This window comes from Chelonoidis abingdonii, chromosome 2 (assembly GCF_003597395.2).
Source record: "Chelonoidis abingdonii isolate Lonesome George chromosome 2, CheloAbing_2.0, whole genome shotgun sequence".
NCBI classification, from domain to species: Eukaryota; Metazoa; Chordata; order Testudines; family Testudinidae; genus Chelonoidis; species Chelonoidis abingdonii.
This window is the reverse complement of record NC_133770.1, coordinates 104223983-104240569: the sequence shown is the minus strand read 5'-3', so window position 1 is coordinate 104240569 and position 16587 is coordinate 104223983. Positions and strand designations below refer to the sequence as shown.

The following is a 16587-nucleotide window of genomic DNA, read 5'->3' as shown; positions in this document are numbered from 1 at the left end:
ATTTAAGAATGAGTGTAAAGCACTATTGACTGAATGGATATTTTCCTGAATCTGCACCTAAACAAGGAATGACATTTTTTATTTAGGAAAAATAGTGATTAACATAAAAGACAACTCCTTGTTGATGAGGTGTAGACGAGATTCCATATACCCACTGTTGCCCTCTTTTGGAACATTTTAGATGAGATATCTGAAAAGCAGAGACGGAGGAGATAAAACATGGTAAAGGGTTACTGTTTACACTGTCCTTTCAAGACAAAAGCTTCAAGGAAGAGATCATGGCACTAACAGATCAGTTTTCTTTGGCTAGCGGCACATATTTTCAAACCAATATGCAGTGCAGTCATGCTCTGTTGACAGTCATAGCAAAAACATAAATAAAAGAAGTTTGGATTAGCTGCTTGGAAAAGCACTAGATAGGATTTGTGAAACAACAGAAGCAATTTTACCAAGGCAGAAGTATACTCTCAATATGAACCATATACATTTTGAAAATCTACTCTGACATTTAAAAAAGGGATGAAACAAAACCTACATACAAAACACAGATAGATTTAGAACCAACAAACTTATTTTGAGGTTCAAAATAGTTCCACCAACTCCCTACCCTCACTCTCATTCGATTATTTTCATCTTGGCACAATCCAGTTCCAATCAGGGCCAGAGGTGTTGAAAATTTTGATAAAAGCTGTTCTTGTGCTATTTCCACCTGGACCACAGTCAGGAATTACCACAAATCTCAAAAGGAAGCAAGTTGTTATGAGCTTTCCAGCCTAATGTTGTAGACTGATTCTTCTCTCCTGCTGGTTTTACATTAGTGAAACTCCACTGACGACTTCTTTCTTCTCATGCATCATCACAAGTAATTAAGATTCCACAGGCCAAATGTTACCCTCAGTTATACCAGCAACCTGACCATCTTCAGATTGTGATCTTAATGACAACTGTAAAAGGCCATTGGCATCAATGGGTTGTCACAGGTCAGGTGTTGAGAACAGAACTTCATACTCAATGCTGTCAGTGATGCACAAAATAGCTACAGGACCCAGATCCTTTTGCAAGAGCTGAGTTGGCTCTGTGCTGTTAACAGGAGGCAAAAAAGTGAGTAAACTTATTGTAACACTCAGATAAGCAGATAGGACTCTGCATGTATACAAGAAGCAGATCTGTTGAGTAAACAATGCCATTTTAATATAGTTACTTAGATGCAGTGCACTTAAAGACAGGATATCTCTATTGCACTAGCACTAAGACAGGAGAGCACTGTCTGATACTTGTCATCTGATAGACTTCCAAACGAGTTCCAAACTGGGTTGTGATCTCTTTCCCCTATCCAAAAGAATTCTGGTTACTTCTGTGGGCTTACTGTGTCTTAATAAAGCCTCATAGTTTCTGCTGATAAGCATCAAGATCTATGTTGTTAAGGGACTCATTTCTGGTGACTGTGCATTGGGGTGAAATCCTAGCCCCATGGAAGTCAATGCCAAAACTCCACTGACATCTACTGGGGCAGGTCTTTACAATGGTTGTGGGACTACATCATGATGATGAACATTATGCTAGCTGGACCACAGAAGGACACATGAAAAATTGCAGCAACAATGGATGTTTGTCTCTTTACGTCAGAAACCTCAGCTGAAATATAGGCTTATAGCTGGAAGCCATGCCTAGTGCTGAGGCTGCAAGCTTTTTCCTGCCCACAGGTACATAAGTATAATTATTCTTTCACATTGCCTGCCAATTATTAGATATTCAGTCCCTTGTTTTTACTTGATTGGATTTTGATTGAGATATCTCATGACAATGTCACCAAGCAAGGGCATACACCAAAGACATCTCAAAGCCTTGTGGTTGTGGCTCGCACACAGACTGTTAAGTGACCTAATAAAGCCTCTTTCTATCATCATCTTTTTTATGTTTCTCAACTCTATCCCCTCTCCATCAGTACAGAGTATGAACTACTTATAAGAAGTATGCCAGGAATGGCCCGTACTACCAGAAGTCCTAGACAGCACCAGAAATTGCAACTCCTGCCAGTCCGTGGTCACAAAGACTGTAGGGCAGGTCTACACTACTACTTAAGTTGATATAACTTATCTCACTTGAGAGTGTGAAAACGACACCCTCCTGAGCAACGTAAGTTACATCAACTTAAATCAGTGTCCACAACTCTCCTGCCGACATAGCTTCTACCTCTTGAGGGAATGGAGTAACTATGGTGATGGAAAAGCACTCTCCCGTTGGCATACTGCATCTTCACCAGACAGGCTACAGTGGCGCATTGTGCATGTGTGCCAATGTAGTGCGATAGAGTAGCCTGGCCCTAGACTGTTGAGACACCTGCTGGCCAGAGGATAGTAAAGGTAAGCGTCTCATTGCTTTTCTTGATTTGGGAGAGACATTGCACTGAGACTTTTGAAGACTGTACTGATTTTCATTTAACTGCTCGGTGTACTTAGGGTTTATTCTGCTCTCAGTCCCACTGTATGTTTAGTTTGTGCAGACAAGAAGTGGGGATTTAAAGCGTTTTCTAGAACATTTCCCAAGGCGTGTTCTTTAGCTGTCATCACTGTACATTTCTGAGCATTCTGGTGGTGGAGTCAACTGGAGAAATACAGCAATTATTTATTCCAGTTAACAATACAAACTCATTAAACGTCTATTTCTGTCTCCGATATATGTATCAGTGCTCAAGGCAGAGAAGGCAACATCAGAAAAATAACATGCAATGATGCCTTTTATACAACCTGGCCAAAGCCCATTGAAATCTATAGTAAGATTCTCATTGATTCAAAGGGCTTTGGATCAGGCTCCTGATGAAGTCATTTTATTCCACACTATAAGTGAAGGGTTTCTATAATTAGAATTCCATTTTGCACAAATGCACCAAAACAGTTCAGAACTTTGATTCTACCTCACTATGCATAGCGGAAAGGGGGTATGCCAGAGGAAGGCTGGCAGGTGTTGTGCTGCAGCCACTGAGGGACATTACACTGGGGAATAAATTAGACCTGCTCCTTAGAAGCTCTAACGTATGCTGAGGCTACTCTTCACTACCCGCCGTATCGGAGGGTAGCAATTGATTTCTTGGGGATCGATACATCGCATCTCATCTAGATGTGATATATCGATCCCCGAACGAGCTCCTATTGATCCCGGAACTCCACCAACCCAAACGGTGGTAGCGGAGTCTACATGGGGAGCCGCGGACATCGATCCCATGCCATGAGGATGGTAGCTAATTGGATCTAAGATACTTCGACTTCAGCTACGTTATTCACGTAGCTGAAGTTGGGTATCTTAGATTGATTTCTCCCCATAGTGTACACCAGCCCTGAGTCTGGTTGGCCCAGGATCATGGAGTTTGCACCCTTCACTGCATCCAAGTGGAGTGGAGCTTCCCGCTGTTTATTTATATGAAAATATCCCAAGTAGCAGGGAAAAAAAGACAGGCAAAGAAGAAAGCTGTATAAAATATACATCAGAAGAACTGTGCCAGAAGAAAATGTTTTTTGCATGTTCCTGTGAGTACCAGTAGGTCTATGTGGAGATGCTCCCAGAAGTAACATCAGGGGATGTTTTCCAGTGTTGCAAGAGCAATTCCAAAAATATTTGCAGTTGCTTTCTGCAGTCTCCATGGGATGATGGCCCAGTGGTTAGGGTTCTAGAACGAGGCTTGAAAGACCTGGGTTTAATTCTCTGCTCTGCCATAAGCTTCCAGTGTGACTATGGCCAAGTCACAAAGAATGTCTCTTCACAGCACAGTTAGTTCCAGTTATAAACTCTAGCGTTACCCCAGCTTGACTCCTGTCTACTCACAAAAAACTTCTAGTTCGAGTTACGCAGTGTGTTAAGCTCAAGCTAGCTGGCTTATCAGAGGGGGTGGGTCGAGGCTTGAGTGATGCCGATGTTTGAGCTAGTGGTGCAGTGAGGATGCAACAGCTCTCGTTACAACTACTCAGCAGTAGCTAATTGAATCACTCTGTGCTGCTAATCATATCGCTCTGTGTAACTATAGTGCTGTTTTGCAGTGTGGCTGCTCTTCTTTGAACTAGGCTTGCTTGAGTGCAGTAGTAACTCCAGCGTACTAACTTGAGTTAACTGTTGCAGTGAAGACAAACCCTTAGTCTCTGCCTCAGTTCCCCACCTGTAAAATGGGGCTAATAATATTTCCTTACCTCACAGGGGTGTTCAGAGGACAAAATACAAACTAAGAGATTGTGAGATGCTTGGATGCTAGGTAATGGGGGCTATAAAATTATATCATATGGATATAGCATACAGGAACCCAGTGTGAGAAGTTTGGATTTGCTCTGCCTTCATATGGATCCTTATCCACAGCAGCTAAAAAGCTTGCTGTAGTTCCTCCATTAATCTCCAGTAAAAAAACTGAATTCATTGGATACTAGCACCAGGGCAGTCCTATTGTAATTGCCTGACAGAGAAGTTGAAAGTTTATCATGCTTTCTGACTCACAACTGTCAGGATTTTTGAAGTTATCCCTTATTTATTTGTTTTCTATATATGGATTAATAAATCTTTGCTCTTTATTAGAAATATATTATGACTCATGGTAGACAGGAAAGCTTTATCCCACTACTTTGGTTTGTACTCTGGTTGAAATATCTCTTTGAGTAACATGAGTGGGGAAGGGGAGATGATTTTTTTGGATTAAAAATCAAATAAAACATTTTTCCAATAAAGAAATGCTATGACTTTTAGAGAAATGTAATTTTCAAAGGAGCATATACTGCAGGGGTTGGCAACCTTTCAGAAGTGGTGTGCCGAGTCTTCATTTATTCACTCTAATTTAAGGTTTCGCATGCCAGTAATACATCTTAACATTTTTAGAAGGTCTCTTTCTATAAGTCTATAATATATAACTAAACTATTGTTGTATGTAAAGTAAAGAAGGTCTTTAAAATGCTTAAGAAGCTTCATTTAAATTTAAATTAAAATGCAGAGCCCCCCGAACCAGTGGCCAGGACCTGGGCAGTGTGAGTGCCACTGAAAATCAGCTCGCATGCTGCCATCGGCACGCATGCCATAGGTTGCCTACCCCGATATACTGTATGCTCAATAAGAGAGTACATGCAGGACAAACAGAGATATACTTGTTTAGAACCTTTTCTCAGAATGTATAATATTTTTCACAAATATATCTGTTTAGTGAATATGTATGCATTATTAGTTACCTTTCTGTACAAACCAACTGGACCCTACTATCTGATTTATGTGGGCAGACATCTGCCCAGATTTGCATGATCAAGGCCCAGGATTCATAATTCAAAGAAAAGTCTTTATACAGTTATGGTTGAAAGACCAAGGCCATACTGAATATAATAGATACAGTATTTATTTTAGCGCACAACGTCTTCAGTTCAATGAATAATAAGAACTAAAATGTCACTTACTTTAAAAAATGTATTTACAGCAAAAACATTCAGGCATTTTTAAGTAAATGAGGTTACATGTGCGTAAATGGGGCAGAATTTGGATCTGACCAAGTGTCAGACTGTAGAATTCTGTCAGAAGATGAAGAGCTACTTTGCTGACTCAGCCTAACAGCCAGACCATCGTGTTAGCACCAACCCAGTGCTATAAAAGGCTGAGTTCCTCTTGGCATCAGAAAGAGCTGCAGGGAGAGACAGCAAATCTGGTTCAGAAAAACCTTTTAATGTTGTAAGTGCAGTCCTGCTTTTGGACTCTACTTAAATATAAAGGCTAACCCACAGGAAGGAAAGGACTTTTGTACTATACATCTGTGTGCACCCACTGTGTCCTTAAATCCCACATTTATGCATGCATATTAGGCAACTGTGCACAGAAAAGGATAGGATTGAATTTACACTTCCAACATACATGGATGCATGTGAGCTAAGGCATCAGCTGTGGAGTGGTTCCACTGCCAGTTAAATAGGTTATAAAGTCAGAAGGGACCATTGTTCTGTTCTAATCTGACCTCCTGTGTAACACAGGTCATAGGACTGCCTGGAATGGGAAATGATTGTAGTGCTGGGCAATCTCCACCTCTCTCCCGGGTCCCTCCCATTTCAATGCCCAGGGGAAGAATTTTTTCCTCCAGTTGGCCACTTGGAAGATCTCTAGAGCATGACACAGACACTTATGCTACATACTGATTCTAGGATTTTGCCCTCAGTTGTTTTAAAGATACACCAGTTATAAATACAAAAATTGAGCTCAAACAAATCCAACTCTCAGAAATGCTGTTATGGTGATGGGAGGACCACTGTGAAGAAAAGGGTTCTGAAGCGAAGGACGGAATAAGGTCAGAAAGCAATCTGTAGGATTGCAGACTCATTTTGGCTGCTCCTTGTAACAATCTTTTTCAGATCAGCTAAAGAACAAATGGAGCTGATTACAGACCCACAAAAACCAACAACAAAATAAAAATAGATGGCAAACGGCAGTCTGACAGCTTTGTCCTTGTAAGGGGACGGTAATATTCAGGCACCTGAAATGTCAATCAGATGTGTGAACTGCCACTGATCAGATTGGAGACAATGCAATTTCTTACCAGTCATCAATCAATAATTCTAAGCATGAATTTCCTCAATAAATATCTCCCCCACAGTGCATGGCCTGTACTTACCCTGAGAAGCGTTTGCGAGTTATAAACCAATGTATGCTGACCTTCTATGTCAATGCACTTGATTTGCTTAGACTTTTCATATCACTCCTTCTGTTACCATTCCCCAGGTACAGCCAAACTGAAAAACCTGGCATGCAAGAGGGGGTAGGACCCACAGCAGATGTTGAAAAACATACTGTCATGGTTTTGGGGATCTGTCTTATGACTTCTGATTGATATTATTATAAAATTGTTGTATCATGGAATGCCTCTGGGTCTGTGTAATCACCCTGACTTACAAGCCAGAAAGCATGTCTCTGCTAGACCAAGGACAATCGTGAAAGAACTATCAGCACCTGAATAGGTCTTACCTGGGGAGCACAAAAAAGTAATTGCATCCTAGGAGAAAACTGTTCTTTCCACCTTCTCTCTGCAAGGGGCTGGCACTGGCAGAATGGAAAATTTCCAAACAAGGGGAAGAGTCAGGGGTTTGGACTCACAGAGGAAAGACAGAGACATGCAGAGGAAATTTGGTCAAAAGAAGGGAAGGGGACAGAGGAAGTAAGCTCACCTAAGGAGAAAAGCTTCAAGTTTAGGAAGAGAAGTCATGCAGCTGCAGGGGAAGGATCCTGGATCCTACAGAGGACCCTAACCCCACCCCACAGAATGCTCTGGAGTGGTGAGGAGACTAAATCAGGGAAATGAGTTTAGGGTTTATTTGTTTTTGTATAGATCTGTGTATTTCTCATGTGATTAAATAAAGAGCAGTAATGTGTTAGATTTCTGTATGTTATGTCTGTGTTGTATGCTACACTTGCCATGTGGCCCTTTGAAGAGGTAAACCAGAGGACTCACACCTTTGGGTGGCGTTCTGGGAGACATGTTTAAGTTACAAGGGAAGCCAGAAGTGTCAAAATTATTTCCAGGGTGCTGTGCTGCATGCTCTTGGGAAGGGGTGACAGATAGAAGATCTACTCCGAGAGTGTGTTTAGGGACCCCAAGATAGTGACAGCACCTGGGCTGTGTTCAGACTCCAGAGGCTTAAAACACCCAGGATCTAGTGTCTAGGTCCCCTCACAGCAATCTGGTGAGCTGCTGACTGGGGGAGCCTGACCAGATCTATCATACATACTATAAAGAAGTTTGTTATCATAGTTTAAAAGCTATGAGGGCAAGGTTCTGCCAACATTTACTTATGCTGTATAGTTGCTTGATCCTCAGTATTTCAGTGGGACTACTTGAGGAGAAAGGCACTATGCAATGTCAAGTCAGGGGGCTACTTGAACAAGATGTTGTTCTCAGTGTAAGGGTAGCAGAATCTAGCCTTAAATAAGTAAGTCGTGCACCATTAACCATGTTATCTCTAGAGAACTGACCTCAAATCCAGGCTTAGGTTACAAGAGAAAATGAGCTTGGTTTTCTCATCCTAAATCCCATTTGCACTTATAACAAAATCATGTGATAAGGAACCATGACTGTTGGTCTCTGACCAAGTGAGAGCAAAGATTGATATAGCAGAGGAAAATAGCACATTTCCTTGCACAACCATAAATCTAGCTTTAGCCAGTGCTGTCAGTCGCTACAGTCTGTATGGCCAGTACAATAAAAGCCACTCTCATATTATAAAAAGAAAACATATCACAATGTGTAACTGGTGCTTTTTGACAGCAGCAAGGTACATCAGGCCATGATATGACTGTTAAGTCATTTATAAAATACTTATACAATTGTCACTTGCTTATCTGTGCAAAAAATAATTAAGCAAAAGATCACAAGATTCAGCTACACATGTACTTAAAAGCAAAAGTGATACAGTTATATTAAAAAAAAACAGGAGTACTTGTGGCACCTTAGAGACGAACAAATTTATTTGAGCATAAGCTTTCATGCTCAAATAAATTTGTTCGTCTCTAAGGTGCCACAAGTACTCCTGTTCTTTTTGCAGATACAGACTAACATGGCTGCTACTCTGAAACCAGCGATATTCAAAATAGCCCTAGCATTAAAAATAAGAGCTGCTTGACCAAAGGGATGTACTTTTCATGAAAATTTTCATGACTATTTCATCTCTTTTTTTAGGGGGGAGGTCAAAATTCAAAATGTTTATGAAAAATGTAGTGAAAATTCCATATGTTGATATTTTCAACCAGCTATATTTAAAATGTTACTTAGGTATAATATTTTGACAGTAGTGAGATATGTTTGAATAACTGCTAGGTATAAAAAAGCCACTACTACACTCCAGGAAAGATTACACAATACATTCAATAAATCTGCCAAAACCTCATTTCAGTGTTATGTACTATTTCTGTGTTTTCTCTTAGCATCCAGTGACAAACAAGTTCTATTTCATGGAAAAGCAGCATATGGTAGAAAACTCCATGAGGTGTCATTAGAAATATATGTAGAAGCCAGTTTACTTGAAAACCTCGAGAATTTGGGAACATTTAAAAGATGTACCAGTGTTTTCCTGGATTTACAAGGCATTCAGCAAGTTAAATTTATAACGTAGAACTCAATGGGCTGAAACAAGTGTTTTAGAGACCTTATTTTCAGCATTGCTTCAGGATTTTTACTGTTCTCTTGCTCATGGGGAATTTCCAAAGCTACCTGTTTTGTGTCTACATTATCCTTTAACTGTTTGCTTTTGATGCCACCTGGTTGCTTTTATGAAGAACCATCATGAGGTCAAAAACATTGAATTATGTTTGGAGGGAACAGATTCCTGATTTTCCACACAGATAAGACAGATTTCAGCACTAACAGAAAAGGAAATTGGTGATGATCAAGTTACAAAACCTGCAGCTAATTGGAACTAGGTTGATCTATAAAGGTTGCTGGAAATTTCCTTAAACCAGATCCTGTGTCTAGAGCAGGGAACTGAGAATCTGGAGTTCTGAGTTTTATTCCCAACTTTTTCAGTGACTCATTCACCGTGTACCTTGAGCAAATCATTTAAGCCTACATTTTCAAAAAATTGCTTTTATTTTGAGTGCCTACCTTTGGATACCCAAAGCTTGATTTTCTGAGGTTCTGAGCATGTATAACTCTAACTGAATTAACTGGGAACTGTGGTAGCTCTGAAAATTAGGCCTTAGATATTTAAAATTGGACATTCATAAGCTGAGGCACCTAAAATCAGAGGCCCTTAAATTGACCCTTAAACTTTGTATTTCTTAATTCCTTCGTCTATAAAATAGAAAACATATTACCTACTAACTTTTAAAAATAAAATTTGACATCCAAAGAGGCGTATAAACGTAAAATATTATTTCAAATACTCCATGGTTTTGGTCAGATCAGAAATACCATAGTAAAAACAATAACAACTGTTATTCTTGCTTTTGTTACGGTAGTGCATATGGACACACCAAGAATGGAGGGAACCCCATTGTAACGGGCAATGTATAACTTATGGTATTTCTATTTTATGTTGTGTTTAAAGTCAGGAAGAAAATGTTTTGTTTAGATCTAGTTTTGACTGAAGCTTTGGGCTGATTTTCAGTCAAATCTGTGCTTGGCTCATCCCTAAAAGAAACAGAAAAAAAATTTAACAAGTTTTGGAAAAAGAATACATCTAAAAATTAAGTTCACTGGAATGTGACAGTGACTATTTTCTGAGTCAATACATATGATCTTTAAAAGACTGACACTGTTAAAATTGCCTCCGTTTTGTCTCAAAGGGACACCCTCTAGGGATTAGTCTGTCTCTGTACTAGATTAGTTCTAACTACATACTGCCACTCAGAACTGATTGGGATAGAATCCTGGAGCATCCCAGCTACAGAGCTATGGAATATGCTGCCAGCCACACATGGACAAATGAAGAAACAGTGAGGACATGGTAATGGGGGTAGCACTTTGTTGTGGGAATGTTAACCCATGTGCTCAGATCCAGATACCAGGCACCTGAGCTCACTGCACAGTCCAGACATACCCTTGAAAAGAGATTTTGGGCTAAGTGTTGGCTGAAAGAGGGTTGAAGCTGTCAGCAAAGAAATGGTCTCCTGCTGTTTGATTCCTGCTTTGTTCAGGGAAACTGTACTTTATACACTGAAAGAAACATTTGACTCCATCATCAATTTCTCCTCTTACTGGAAACAACACACAAGATCCTGCATTTTGGTTACCCGCTGGATTAAAAAAATTGGTAACAATATGATAGAATCATAGAACCATAGGGCTAGAAGGGGACTGCAAGGGCCATCTAGTCTAACCCCTGCCACAATGCAGGATTTGTTGTATCTGATAGAATAAAGTGAGGATAGATGTGGGCTAAAGCATGGGGGAGGAGGGAATTCAACCCATAACCAGGGAGTGCATACAGAAATCCTTGGGCTGGCCTTTTCTGCTATAATCTCATAACTGGAAGAGAAGGAGAATAGAAAGCACAAAGTCTAATGCCTGAGGCCTGACTTAAAAAAGAAGAAAAGAGTAGTTGTGAAGGAGTTGGGAAACTGAAAGCCACAGGATAGTAGTTATCCCTTAAAGATGTGATGAACTGCCCAAGGGCAGTTTGATGACTGGTGAATAGATTTGCCTGCAGGATTGCTGGTAAGGTGGGTAACTGAAAGGCAGAACACTGCGATAGACAATTTATGAGACCAAAGGTTCCTTAGAATCACAAAAACCATTGAGAAGAGTAATGAATAAATGATCTCAGCTGAAATCACAGACTTGGCACCACATGAGGCAGCTTCTAGAAAGAATTAGGAAAGGCAACAGATTGGATGATTTTAGATATTTATAAGACACACATAGTGAAAGAGGGCTGTTCAGAGAGATTAGCACCTCAGGCAAATGTGATCAAATCTTCAGCAGTGGGTTGCAAAATAATATAGGAATATTCACGAAACGTTATGTATACAAATGGATGCCTGTCAAATTTTAAAAATGCATTCAACTACATTTCCCAATACTATTTAGTTTTGCCGTTATCATTTCCAATCAAAATACACAAACAAATATAAAAAAAAACAACTAGGAGTGTCATCCCCAATTTTCCTGCAGTGTTTTGGACTTTTTGGGTTTTTTTTAAATGGTTGGTAGGTATGTCAACATAATGGAAATTCCTCTGATAAAAGTGATTCATTATAAACCTTGGTTTTCAAGATTTAATTAGTATCTTGGCCATTTCAAATGGTTGAAATGGATATATCGTCTGTGCTTTACTAGTCATTATGCCCAATCAAAATGCCCTACTACTTTACTGTAACTATGAACCTCCCCTTAACCCAGGACACTCAATCTCTAACCCAGAGGAACTTCAACCAAACTCCTGGGCCTGAACAACCAAAAATTTGAGAAAGATTGTATTCAAACACTGGCCCCTTGATCTGTAACAGTTACAACTAATATCCTGTACCTAAATCACCCTGAGTATTAGAAAAGTTCAGCTTTTGTTTGAATTAATAAACATTATCTGTGTTGACAGGAATTTATTACTCAGCAGCTCAGGATAACACCTGACCCTGCTGGGAAGAATACAGACAATACTGAAGTTCTTTTCTTCCATGTTATTGAATTTAAATAGGAAATGCTCATTGCCACTAATGGGAGATGTGCAGTAACCATATATATAAGTGGTAGAACAGATCCCTGTGAATGTGATAGGTTTGTCAGGAATATTAAGGGATGCACATGACATTTGAACAATTTATTTATAATTCTGTTTTGCTTAGTTGGTTTGACTACCACATTTAGACTTTTACCTTTTATGCAAAATGGTCCATCATATGCAGTTTTGGAACAGTCACAGGAGTAGCCATTGTATTTCTCGACACATTTACCTCCGTTCTCACAGTACATTCCATAGCTGGTGCAATGGCCAGAGCAGCCAGGTTTCACCCCCAGTGTGACCTTTGCTCTCTCTTCCAAGTCCAGAGTCACCCCATTCATTCTTAAAGAGCGAATGCAACCCAGAAATCCTCTCTGGCCTCCTGCGGCACCTGAGAGATAATGCAAAAATAATGAATCTTACTTAGTTGTTTAGATATAGATTTACATGCCCAAAGAAGAGCAATCAAATCTGAAAACGTGGGCATAAGTGCCTTTCCCAAGCACCCATGGCAAGTTGCTAACAGAGAGCCAGTGTTAGAACTCAGTAGTTTAGGTCTAAGTTCAACCTTAACTTCCTTCAATATGCTACTGGGCAATTCAGATTTATGGCACTAGTAGAGTTGACCATGGTTGTGATTCAGAGAGAAAATCTAGTGCAATCACAGACATTCAATTTTTGTAATACAGTCAAACAACGAACACTTCTAAAGGTTTGTAATGTACCAGGTAGGACAGACATTTTTGAATCTCAATGTCTATTGCCTAATTATTGTCTGAATGCCCCCTTATTCTGACCCTCCCCATAACTGCCCACAACTGTGAAAATTTAAATAGATAAAAATCTGAAAAAATGATTAAAATAAACATGATCTGTTGAAATTATAAGAAAATAAAAATTGAATTCTGCCAACCCTATTTATAGTTCAATTTACTCAGCAACAGACTTTTTATTTCAGATCATCTTTAGCAATGCCAAAAATGTTAAAGAAGAGACTGAACTTGTGAATAATGACTGTACAACAGGGACACACATGGCTGTTTCCATTCCACTGACAGTATCATATTTACCAAGGTTCTGAAAGTTCTGTACATCATTTTAATTTACTTCTGTTGCGGAGCTAAGATGTAAGGAAACGAGGTAAAGAATTTTTTTTTCTTGTCTTGTTGCCAAACATATAGAGAGGTAGGAAAGTGCTTCTTTGCTCATCATTTCACGCAAACCTGGTCCTACCTAACAGCACTCACCATGTCTGCACTGTGGAGCCCCAAAAGCTAAAGAAGCACGAGTGTTGCTGGAATAGCAGCCTTTCAGTATCGAAAATGCAGTGAAGGCTAGCAACATTTGAAAGGGGGTAGGCAAGCAGTGAAACGTGTCTTTGTTATATGGTACAATATAACTGGCTATTAAAATTCACAAGCAAAAGGTGGGGTGATGGAGTGTCAGACTGGAGGATGAATACAGTAAATGGGGGAGGGGAGATCAAATCTAGGTAAGGTGGAGACGCTATTCATATCAGAGAGACGCCAGTTAAACAGTACTATTACAAATTTCCTTCCATGCATGGTGTTCCCAGGCTCTTTCAGTTCCTGGCTGAATAGCTGGGTGGGAGATCCTTTGGAAAAAAATATCTAGACAAAGCCTGGTTGCCTGCCTGAGGCTTGAGCTACAAATAAGAAAGGAGAAATGATAATAGGGTATCAGAGCAGTACTTGTTTCTCTGAATTGGGTCACCTTCCTTCCATAACCTATATTGCTTTTCATTTTGTACCCTACTATCACTAAGTGCTTCTGGAAAGAAGCCTGATATACTACCGTAACTGACACCAATGTGATGTCGCTGGAATGGAGAACTGACCTTTGGGGCCTGTTATTTCTTCTGCTACTTACCAACATATAACTGGCTATACAGTTCCAATCGTGTGTGGCCTTCCGTTGGTGCTTTCCGGATCTCCTGTGGCAGCTGGTCCACCCGCAGACTGGCCTGCTTGACATTCCTCTCAGCGATGACTCGATGCCATTGGTCATCATTGAGTGGGTTGGGGGATCTGACAATGATCTCCACTGGGCCGTTTCCAACATCAAACGAAAAGGACACTTCAATAGCAGCTGAAATACCAGAGGGGAGAACATCCATCAGAGGTTCAAAGTATGATTGTTTATACTTATTACACAGGACAGCACCTTGGGACCCATCCTGTAAAATCCTAACTGCATTCAGACTCCTGACTTCAGTAGAAGCTGATGGTGCTTAGCACTTCTCAGGAGGCCATTATAGAAAATTCCTATGGAATTTAACAGAAATTAAATAAATCTGGTTCTACAGAAAATTAACAGGGTTCCACCAAAATTACTGCACAAATATTAGAACCGGTTGAAAAATAGTTCTTTTTTTGATAGAAAATTTGTACATACAGGAAAAAATAGTTTGTGTTGACATTTTCAGCAGGAAAGTCAAACTTTTCATCAAAAAAAAAAAAAGCTGTTTCTGGGTTTCAGTTTTCCAAGTAAAAAAGACAGTTTCCACAAAAAATTGTTTAGCTGAAAGCCTAATTTTCCATGGAAAAAAGTTTTGATGGCAAATTTTCAACTAGATCTAATATATATTTATAGATGGCAATAATGAATGATGGCCAGAATTTTTTAAAATGACCCTACAGAATTCTTAGGCAGATTAAATTATATTGGCTGGTCAAAAAATGTACAGAGACTTTATAAATTTATACTATACTTTGCAGGACTTTTCCATCTGGTGTTGCTCAGCAAAGCACATGACTGACATTTTTTACTAAGGAGGGCAAAGTGATTAATGAGGAATAGATCACTTTTGATGAGAAACATGATTTCAAACTACCTGCTATGATTCATCTAGGCACCCTTTTGGCTGTAAAATGATTATATAATGGCAGAAAACAAGTTCAAAGAATTATTAGAAAATGGATTGCTACTGATAGTATTCACAAAGGAGGATTTAACCTAGATGTAAAGACAACTGGGTTTTCAGTCTATTTCTTTTTTTTTTTTAGGTATAAAAGAATCCATGGAAAGCAACTTCTGGCAGATGTGTCATCTTTTTAAAGAGAATTCTTATGCACCATAGGGCTGTAAAGGGATCTTATATAGTTGTGCCTCTCATGTTCCAGCCTGTCTTGCAAAACTTTACTCATCCACACAGGAAAATTGCTTTTGACGGGCTAGTAAAATATCATTATTACCTATCAGCCTACTAAAAGGAGAACAAATACTTTTTGTGCCCAGGCTAATATATTTTCATGGTGCTTTTTTCAAGGCTGAAGCAAATTGTAGCCATTTTTGTGTTTGTACCACATCCCCAAAAAGATGATATATGAATAAGCATTTTTCATAATCATGAATGCTTTTTTAAACAAAATTTGCTGCAAAAATCTTATTTATTTTTTGCTTTCCCCTCTCTTTTATGGAAAGAAAGAAGTTTAGAAGGAGAATTATACAGGGGTTTAGGTAGTGAAACATCCACCATTCTCAGCTACCTGCAAGACTATTTCACTTTTGAAGTGACCACCTCTCATGGCCCTTCAGCTCAACCAGTTTGCCTTTGTTTGCTCAGGACTTGGCTACAGAGTTTAGTAAAAATGTTTTACTCTGATGTGGTGAAGTCTTCAAGCTTCTGGGTGTTTGGGATATAAGGGTAGGGCAAATTAGAAACTAGAACCAAATCTGTATAGTTATTAGCATACAGGAAGCATTGCAGCCTGCCTTGAAGAGTGAGTGGCTTTGTCTCCACTGTGGCTGCTCTGACAAAAAACATTTCATATCTCTGCACACTGTCTGTCTCCAACTCCTTAATTGCTTCCCGAAAGCAAGCTGTCTGCAAGGCTATAAGAGTAAGAACTGCTAAGCAGAGTATACATTTCAATCTCAGCCACCTGATGGCATTTTTGACATTGCCAGTGGGTGCCTTTGTGAAACTCTATCTAGTATTCAGTTACTGAGTCTATTTTAAGAGTCTCTAAAAGAGACTCATTTGCTCTCAGTCTTCTGGGTGAAGGTAGCTGCCATTTAAAAAAAAAGATTGTCAAAGTTTTTTCCCCATTTTGAACTTTAGAGTTCAAGAAGTGGGGACCTGCATGATTACTTTTAAGCTTAATTACTAGCTTAAATTTGGTACGCTGCCACCAGCCAGAAGTCAGTGTCTGGCACTATCATAAGCATAATTCCTAATTCTGAACCTTAGAGTTCAAAATGTGGGTGCCTGCATGAAACCTCCAAGCTTAATTACCAGTTTGGATCTGATAGTGCTGCCACCAGCCAAAAATTTGGACCGATACCCATAGAGGGGAAGCCTGGGAGGAAGTAAAGAGGAAGACAAGGGGGGGGTATTCCCTATTGTGGTACACTCAGGGCTCTGAGTCTTGGGTCCCCCAGAGTTTTTGGGAGACCAAAGTGAGCCAAACACTGG

The 16587-nt window shown here is 39.7% G+C and overlaps 1 protein-coding gene across 1 annotated transcript in view; it reads right to left on the bottom strand.

Moving 5' to 3' along the window:
* The window catches only part of CNTNAP2 (contactin associated protein 2), a 2322964-nt gene that overhangs the window by 678366 nt on the left and 1628011 nt on the right, over positions 1-16587 (bottom strand). Inside the window, exons 17-18 of the mRNA XM_075062605.1 lie at positions 14040-14258; positions 12304-12540 (exon numbers count right to left, since the gene is read on the bottom strand). Of these exons, the coding sequence (XP_074918706.1) occupies positions 12304-12540; positions 14040-14258 (456 nt within the window). The remainder of the gene's footprint in view (positions 1-12303; positions 12541-14039; positions 14259-16587) is intronic.